This window comes from Adiantum capillus-veneris, chromosome 17, assembly GCF_014529385.1.
Source record: "Adiantum capillus-veneris isolate H3 chromosome 17, ASM1452938v2, whole genome shotgun sequence".
Classification (NCBI taxonomy): Eukaryota; Viridiplantae; Streptophyta; class Polypodiopsida; order Polypodiales; family Pteridaceae; genus Adiantum; species Adiantum capillus-veneris.
Window position 1 is genome coordinate 2,998,957 of NC_140947.1, and position 8,987 is coordinate 3,007,943.

Here is an 8,987-nt window from a genome sequence, read left to right on the forward strand (position 1 = left end):
GCTTAAGAGAAGTCTTTATCATTTGCAGTAAGCGCCACTATATGTGAACTATCTAAAAGGATTTTCAAAAATCTAACGAGGAAAGAGTTGAGATTACCAAGATTATTCATTCATCTATGGATGTTTGTTTGATGTACGCCATGATTGGGCCTTGTTCAAGCCTTGTTCAAACATTTTTTTTTTTTCGGAGTCATTAGCAAGAATATGGAAAATCCTAGCAAGAAGCATTGGAAGCGTTGTGCTGAATAGCTTGAATGGTAGGAAAGAGTGTTGCATTTCCTTTGGAGGCAAAAATGTATGCGTAATTGGCTACATGGATGCAAATTATGCACCAAATATAGCATTAGAAGCTATTCATGAGGGTATGTCTTTACATTCAGTGGTGATGTTGGTTCATGAAAATTTTGTTTGCAAAATCGTATGTCTTAGTCTTAGTCTACCAAAGAAGCGCAATGTGTGGCTATATCAAATGCTAGCAAGGAAGCTATATAGTCTAGTTGTCTCTTGTGAGATTTGGGCATCATTTCAAATTGCATTGTCATTGTCAAAGTGCTATCCAACAAGCATGTAATCCAATGTTTTTTGCAAAGAAAAAGCACATAAATGTAAGGTAGAACTTCGTTTGCAAGGTTACTGAGGACAAGCAGATTTGATTTTCAAGATTCACACAGAGGAAAAGCCTATTGATCTAGTAACCAAAGGTCTACCCTTTGAAAAGTTTGCACATTGTCAAATGCTTTAGGCATTGGCTAGAGAACTAGAGTCTATATACCTTGTAAATGTTGAGAAATACGACGTAGCTAAATAGATATTTGAGTAAATTACTTAATGGAGAGAGATAGATTTCACACACAAGAGATTATAGAGCAGAGAAAGAGAGAGAGAGAGAGAGAGAGAGTACACATGATATACGCGGTTCACCCAATGCGGGCTACGTCCACGGGAAAGCAGCCACTCAATGGCTTTAGTGCTTCAAAACAAGAAGTAGTTTACAAAGGGATTATACCCTTAATAGAGCTCCCGCTTTGCTTCACTCTCACCACCTCACACCCACCTACTTCACACTATAAAATGTGTGTAGAAATGGCCTCCTTTTATAGGCCAAAAGGGCCGCCCTCTCTCATGAGAGGCAACCATGTGTAGCCGCCTTTGTGTAGATAAGTCCAAATCGGACCCTCCAATCCGCCCATGTGTGGCCTCCCTTGAGAAGACAAGTCCACTTTTGAATTCGGCCACCGGCCACCGGCTATTGACTTCCGACCATCGGCCACCACCGGCCAACCGACCGATCATTTTTCGACCGCTGTCCAGCCATAATATTCCGACAAAAAAGAATATTCCGGCGAAGGAGAAAAAAAGGCGTGAAAATTTTGATTTCCAGTGAGTGATTTTCCTTCACGCACGATGGCTTCTCCTCATAATGGGAGCCTTACAAATGTGTGTTTTTACCACAAAAATTTACGAGGGATAAATCAAGGTCCATACTTAACAATAAATGTCCAAACCGATCAATACGGAATATTGTATATGTCCAAAGCAATCACTTGAATAATCAATCAATACCTAACATTGGATAATTCTTTATCAACTAAGCGAAAAGGAGTGCACACTCTAAGCACATGTTGTGATAGCAAGTTGTACTCCTCTCTCTCTCTCTCTCTCTCTCTCTCTCTCTCTATCTATCTATCTATCTATCCATGCCAACAAAAATTTCTAAAGGGATAATCATATGTTCTTATATTATGAAGCTAAGTGTGACACAAAGTGCAGTGGTCGCTTGGCAATGCTCTTTATAGGGATACTTGGATGGAATCTTATTAAGACCTTTTTCCAATAAAATATGATGAACAAATATTATACCTTGCATTCTTTTGGAGCAATCACGAGAATGTTCTTCATAGGTAGAGAAGACAAATTTTAAATTACACTCAACAATTTTATGGACTTTTCAAAAGTCTAAGCAAACATATAGTGTGCATGGCAGGTATATCAAAACCTTTTTAAAAGAGGGAGAAGAATATGGATATATATATTAGGTTAAAAATTCTTGAATAGAATGTGGCTAGGAGTGCCAATGATTTTCTCATCAAGGCATTTAAGTTCCAATCTACCAACTAGGAGGTCTCTTCAAACTTGCAAAAGGTCACATGCAGTCATTCAATAGTGACACAATAGGGGCTTAGCTATTGGGGGTTAAATTTAAGTTCCAATCTAGCAACTAGGTCTCTTCAAACTTGCAAAAGGTCACTTGCAGTCAGTCAATAGTAACACAATAGGGGCTTAGTTATTGGGGGTTAAATGCATGCCTAGTCCTAGAAGGCTATGGGAGTGTGTAATTTGTGCCAAAAACTAGGGGTGTATTGTCTACTTCTATGAGAATGACTTGGAATGGGCCTTTGCCAATAGACTCGTATGATGAGTTTAGTTGGAGACCATGTGTGGAGGTTTGGGAATAACCCATTTCGGTGTGTACTTGGACTTGAAGTCTAGCATTTTACCTCCTCTGTGTTCTTTAGCTAGGCAGAAGCCTTTTTAGTGCATATGCCAATATAACTAGGATTGTTGTCTCGTTGCTTTTGCATCTTCAAGGCTCGCCTTGTTCCATTGATGGAGACTGTTTTTGTGGCTTTTGGCTAGAGCGTCCACACACTTAGGGGCAAGTTTGAGCATCTCCACGATAGCTCTGATCGCATGCGAGAGCATGGGGAGGCTTTTCTGGGATTGTAGCGGCCTGGACCTTTCTTCACCATGGTTCAATGCGCACCTCGATGGCAGTATCGACCACCAGTGTGGCTGTTCCCCTGATTTAGCCATCTTTGTACATATTTTGTTTTTTCATTTGGAGAGTCCCCATTTGCTAATGTAGCCCTCTGTCATTACAGGGACAATTTGGAGCCCATCGGGCAGGTTTGTTAACTAATGAAAGGATCTTTTTCTAGAAAAACTTTGGGTTGTTAGTGGGAGGTTATTGTGCTACGCAATATTTTTTAATTTGATCATGAGCTTCTCTCTTTAGTAGAAATATATGATAAGTGCTTTAACAGCTATTTTCAGAAGGAATTCGTCTTATCTACAAAACATGAAGATGGAATTTTCCAATGGTATGGTAAGGCAAAACAAACTCACCCTATAATTTCTTGGCTAAAGTGCACAATCACACCATAAAATATCCCCATGTCTACAAAAGATTTTCGTCTTTAACATGATACACTTTTTGCAAAAGTGTGGTCAAAATTCAAAATTTGGGTGGAGTATTTGGAGTCCCTCGTTAGTAGTAGATATGAGTCCTTTGAAATCCTATGGAGGGAGCCAAAATTAGATGCACTTATTTGGGATTCAAAGATACTTGTAAATTGGTGAGTCAATCACATCAAATTCCACAATACTGGAAGTGTCGGAGAAGAATATTATGCGGACTTCGTTTTATAGAGTCCTTATCTTCTGCAATGAATAGAGTGACTACATTTATACATGCAACAAGTGCAAGTTGCCTACAGCCCATGTTGTATTATTAGCATCTACAAGCATAAGTTACAGGGGATGATAAGTTATATAGAGCTTTGTGTGTCTCAAAAGATTTCGTTGCCATGCTCATAACATGGCCCCATTTTGGTCTGTACATTTCAAAATTGTAAGTGGTAAGTGTGGGTACATTTCAAAATTGTAAGTGTGTTTCAAGGGAAGATTAGAGCTGAAGGGTAGCCTTTAAGTGCCTCGTATTAAGGATTTATCGGTCTTCATCAAAGAATTCTATAAACAAATCCATATGACATAGGGGCAAGACTATACAAGTCTGCTTAGCAACAGTTGGGATAACTCACAAAAATAGGGGAAAAAGAGATGTATACCAATGAAAATATCAGGTGCTATCAAGAACTTCTATACAATTTCTAGTGCCAAAAGCACTAGTCACAACTCATATGCTAACATATCGTGACAAGCATCAATGGATTGAGAGCCAAAAACAAAAGAGGCAATATCAATGCAAGCCTACAATGAAGCATGTCACTGCAATGGCTTCCAATTCCTAACACCACCCTCAATAGGACACAATACAAAAATGGATGCCCACCACCAATCTCATGTGCACTAGGAGGATACTACAAAGAAAACACAGACTTTGCTACCAGATCAACCAAGAGCAAAATTTGTTTCTCAATGATGCAAGCATACATAACGGACAAAGTACACAGAAAACCTATAAGGACAAGGTTGGTACGAAGATTAAAAGCTTCTTACGCACAAAATGAACCAAGTAACTTGCATGACTATACTCCAAAATAAATGTGGGTACCTAAGTGACAACATAATATGGGTACCTAAGTGGCAACTCCATACCACCACAAAGGTTGAAGTCATCTTCAACTTCCTCAATGTGGCAAGTAAAGACAACAATCTCAATGTAGAGTACGGTATTATACAGCTTCATATTATCACAAAGGTCGAAAAAGTCATTTCTAGCTCTCAACATGAAGAATGGTGTTAGCCAAGCTTCCCCTCCAACAATCAGGCAAAGAGCTCAATGAATTCAAGCAATTACTCCATGTTAAGAGCTCTCTTCGCTCAATTCAAATCGCTAACGTGCAACAAAGAACCGTATGGCGGAGGCATATTCAGCAAGCAGCTGAGCCATTGAATGAGCAAACGGTCGGGATGAAATCTTTCAAGCCCAACAAACTTTAAGAGCCGCTGAAGAAGAAACAACTCTAAACAAATTTTCCCTAACCTCTGCAAGATACAGCAGTAGTTTATGCTGCAATTTTAAGGAATTAAGCTACTTATGTGTATTTCTCATGCTAGTTGGAATAGGTGAGCACATGAGTCAAACTCTACTTTTGTACGAGCCTGGTGGTATAATGTAAGATGAGAGCACTTAACCTCAACAGCAAAAGCCTTTCTTGAAGGGGTGGCAGCTTGTCAAGGTTTGTTCCAATGCTGTCATAGCTATGCAATACTTTGACAAATACCCTAAATAGTCTCTCCCTGTTTAACATATTGTTTCCCATGCGCATCATAAGAGTATGCATAAAGATGTCCCATCATTAAACATGTGCATTGAAAACTCTTTTTGTTTTCCACGCATGCATTCACCTTGCAGAACAGCCCATGAAAGTCATCGGCTCAACTTCCAACTCCACAGTTATGCTATTCCCTAGCTTATCCATCCAACAAATCACTCCAGGTCCCAACTACTTGAAATACTTTTCCAGACTCTCTAAAAGAATGGGAGTCTAATTACCATGGCCTCTTGACGATACGCACTATGTACTATGGCTACTTCTTATTCCTGAACCATACTCTCAACAAAAGCTACACCATCTTCTCTTCGTGTAGCCTTTTATTTATGACTCGTTGCTTTCAGAGTATGGTACATATCAAAACCCCATTGCATAAAGATGGCTGGTTTAGGTGAGAAAAACCACATCTGAGACCTTTGACTACACCCTCGACAGATGCAGCAAATAAACTGCTAAGCTTAGCTAATATGTTCATCAGAAGTTTTCAGCGAGATTATTATGAAATACAACCAAATTGCTCAAACATTTGCAATAAACAAAACATCCATCTCAATAAACATGTTATCCAAACAAAAGCCACGCACAGAGAGAACTGTTTTTCCAAATAAGAGACATGCAAAGCATCCATTCCTCTAAAGTAGAAAGCCCCTGCATAGCCCAAAGTTAGCAATTTAGAGTCAAGACCCATGGTTCTGAAAGGGTCCAAGTGTTAGACAATGAAGAAAGCAGCTGAAGTGCTTGTGTACGCAAGAACCGTGCAGCAAGTGAACAGATTTTATATTCATCAGCTCTGATTTTACAATCAATGAATCGAAAAAAAAAATGAGCACAACCTACTTGCAAATGTAATGTTGATATATTCTGCACCGGAAAACTTTGCGATAAGCAATAAATCCAGGCATAACCATGAACTCTACCTTCGGTATGGATGCAGCGGAGCAGCTCTGGCAGCTGCCAATAGGCGGCACCGCAACAGGTTCTAGATACATAGGGTCTACTTCTTGTCCTCTGCCCACTCTGATAATCTGCATCGGTGGGTTCGTAGCATTTGCCAACCTGTGCAAAAGCCAAACCCACTTTGCAGCTCTTAAAAATGCCTCCATAAACCTATCCCTCTCCGCTGCGCTCCGGTATCCCATGTTCCATGAGAACATAGCCATTACCTCCTCACTCTTAGTGGCACAAAAAGAGTGGAAACAAGGATCATACGACGCATTGTGTACCCCAAGCGCATCTTCAGGGTCAACTGACTTCATCCTCACATAGTCTTGAAGCCTCACAACAGCCCGAGCAGCCGGATCAAATATTTGTGTCAGACCACTATCATCAAAGCTGTCATTTTCAAAACATCTGAAAAGAGCATTGTTTATGCGGGACTCAAGCGCATAACTCGCATGCACTTTCTTGAGGAAGACAGTGTTGGGTTCCATTTCCATGAGAGTTCTGATGAGGGTATACCCAGAGAAAACCATCTGCTGCAAGTAGATGCGGCAAAAGAAGTTAATCTCTGAGCGGCATCGTAGAAGAGCTGCTTCAAAGAGAAGTACCATGGCGGAGATCAAGTCGGGCTCGTGCCATGTAGGACCCAGCTGGGGGTTGACATCCGAGGGGGGTGAAACCTCAGAACTAGAAGGACTGGCTTTAGACTTGGTTTCCGTATGGGCATCTTTGGACCCTACATCACTACGTGCGCTTGCATTTCGCATCAACTGGCCGCCTGTATGCACTAGCTCAGGCAAAACATGACCCAACAAAGGGTTCACTTCTAGCTGATTTCGTTCTAGCAAATCATGTTCTTGACATGTAATAAGCCTCTGCTGCTCCATTTGCCATTCCCACATGTCCCTTGTGTCTTGGCTCTCCACAAGAGCTTCTTGCTGAAGCCTGTTCTGCTCAAGGAGAGCTGCTGCCGCAAAGCTGTTGAGACGAGGGCGACCTGAAATATGCTGAAAAGAACCTGACTTAGTACGATCACGAGACCAGCACGTGAAGATGTTGTAGATGAGGCTGATGGGTCCATGGATGCGGTTCGAGCTGCCCTTACCCTTGCCATAGAAGAGCTCTTCCAGCTCTGGATGGTCATGAGGCGACTCGGGGTTCTCTGCAGCAGGCAGTGAGGACGCGTTTGATGGAATGGCCACTATCTCTTCTCGCATTCGGCGCTTGCTTCTACTCCGGCTTCTGCTGCTGCTGTTGATGCTTTTGTCCGAAGCAAGAGAGGAAGCAGGAGGGTTGACGACCTCCAAGCCTGGTGGTGGGGAAGGAGGACCTGTGTTACCCTTGGACATTTACTTCCAGTATACCTGCTCCGCTTGGACATGAAAAATGGACGATGACGACGAAGCCTGAGCGAAGGAAGCTGCAAGGCAAGCCTGGCTATTGAGCTTCTCCGAGTGTGTGATGAGTGTGTGTGGAGCGTTACAAGGCGCCTCTCTGTGTATTTGGGAGGTGGGGGGAGGGGGCGCGGGGGGGCTGCTAATGACCACCCAATGATTTCTTGTAATAACGCGCTGTGCTCTCGCTTTGTTTGCAGCACATGGCCATGGGCCCAACCAAAGAAAAAAATACGAGGTTTCCACGCCTCCAATGCAAGTACCCACACAATTGGCAATTCAAGATTCTTGCCCAATTTAGGTCATGTGACCATCGTGTACTTTGGAGCTTCTACAAGTTGTGAGGAGACCCACATGGCAGCCTTAACTTCATTCACCTCAACAAGTTAAACATGTCACACTGAATTGAGAGAGAGGGAGCGAGGGACAGGGCGCTTTCACACGACGGTGACAAACGAGTAGTTCAGTACACCTAGTTTACTCTCACATCACGTTAATGATTAAGGTGCAATCAAGTAAAGCACAATGCCCACCTTGTAGAGACAAAAGCAAGCACATGAGTCCATTTCTTATCAACCTTGGCATATAATTAGCTTTGCACATGTGTGTGTGTGTGTGTGTGTGTGTGTGTGTGTGTGAGAGAGAGAGAGAGAGAGAGAGAGATCACTAGACAACAGTTAGCGCGTTGGGATTGTCTTATTGCTCCTCATGGGGCCACCCACCACTACCTGCCACCACCGACCACTACCTTGTGATGCGAAGCAACTACACTCCCACAATGTTTGAGTTTCAACAAGACTCTCTTTTGCTTTCTTGTATCTCAAATTAACAAAATTCTCAATTGCCATATTTGACAGTTACATAGCCCTTTTATGGCACCTAGTGCCACCTTGGCTTTCTCTCATAGCCCTTCTATAGCAACTTCAACCATCTTGGTTCTTTTTCTCTCTTTTTGCACATGTGTACACACAATTACGCTTAACAAAGTGGCAACACACCTAGAAAGAACAACATTGCATGCAAGAGAAAACGATCGAAATATAGTTTCTAGCGAAACATATTGTAACAAACTTAGAATTTCTTTAGCATCAAATCGCTTATGATAGAATAGTCCTTAAGTTGCACCACCCTTTAGTACTAGCGCTACACGTTGGTAATGCCCACCATGAACTCTACCATGGGCATAAGGAGGCAAGGAGCTCAAATTCACCACCCAATCGTAGAAGACTAGAGTGCACCCAATGTACAACCTAACGAAGATACACCTCAAAGCTTTTCTATAATAGTGGTGGGCTACATATACACACTAGTTCGGTCACCCATGCACTCTATCACCATGGAGACACTCACCCCTCAAATCAAAACACTCGACGCACATACTCGGATGACATGCTCTTGATGTTTGGTCGAGTTCTACAACCCACCATAGGCCTCACCACATGGGCCATTACGTGCTACGTGCCATGCTTCTATATACATTATGCTTCGTGTTGATCATTCTTTATGATAACATACCATGTTTCCCTCTCATTAAAAGAAGCATCTTGTCTCACCCTCAATTGTTGCATGACAGGTTTGTAGCATGTGTAACCCTATGCTCAAGAAAATAAACAAGAAACATGCATTTGTGGCCTAC

At 42.0% G+C, this 8,987-nt stretch overlaps 1 protein-coding gene across 1 annotated transcript; it reads right to left on the minus strand.

The window, feature by feature from the left end:
- Positions 1–5,778: 5,778 nt before the first annotated feature.
- LOC147436724 (uncharacterized) lies at positions 5,779–7,503 on the minus strand. Its single transcript, XM_086485770.1, has one exon. It carries the CDS (start codon positions 7,304–7,306, stop codon positions 5,852–5,854), a length of 1,455 nt encoding a protein of 484 aa, XP_086341896.1. The 5' UTR covers positions 7,307–7,503; the 3' UTR covers positions 5,779–5,851.
- Positions 7,504–8,987: the final 1,484 nt, after the last annotated feature.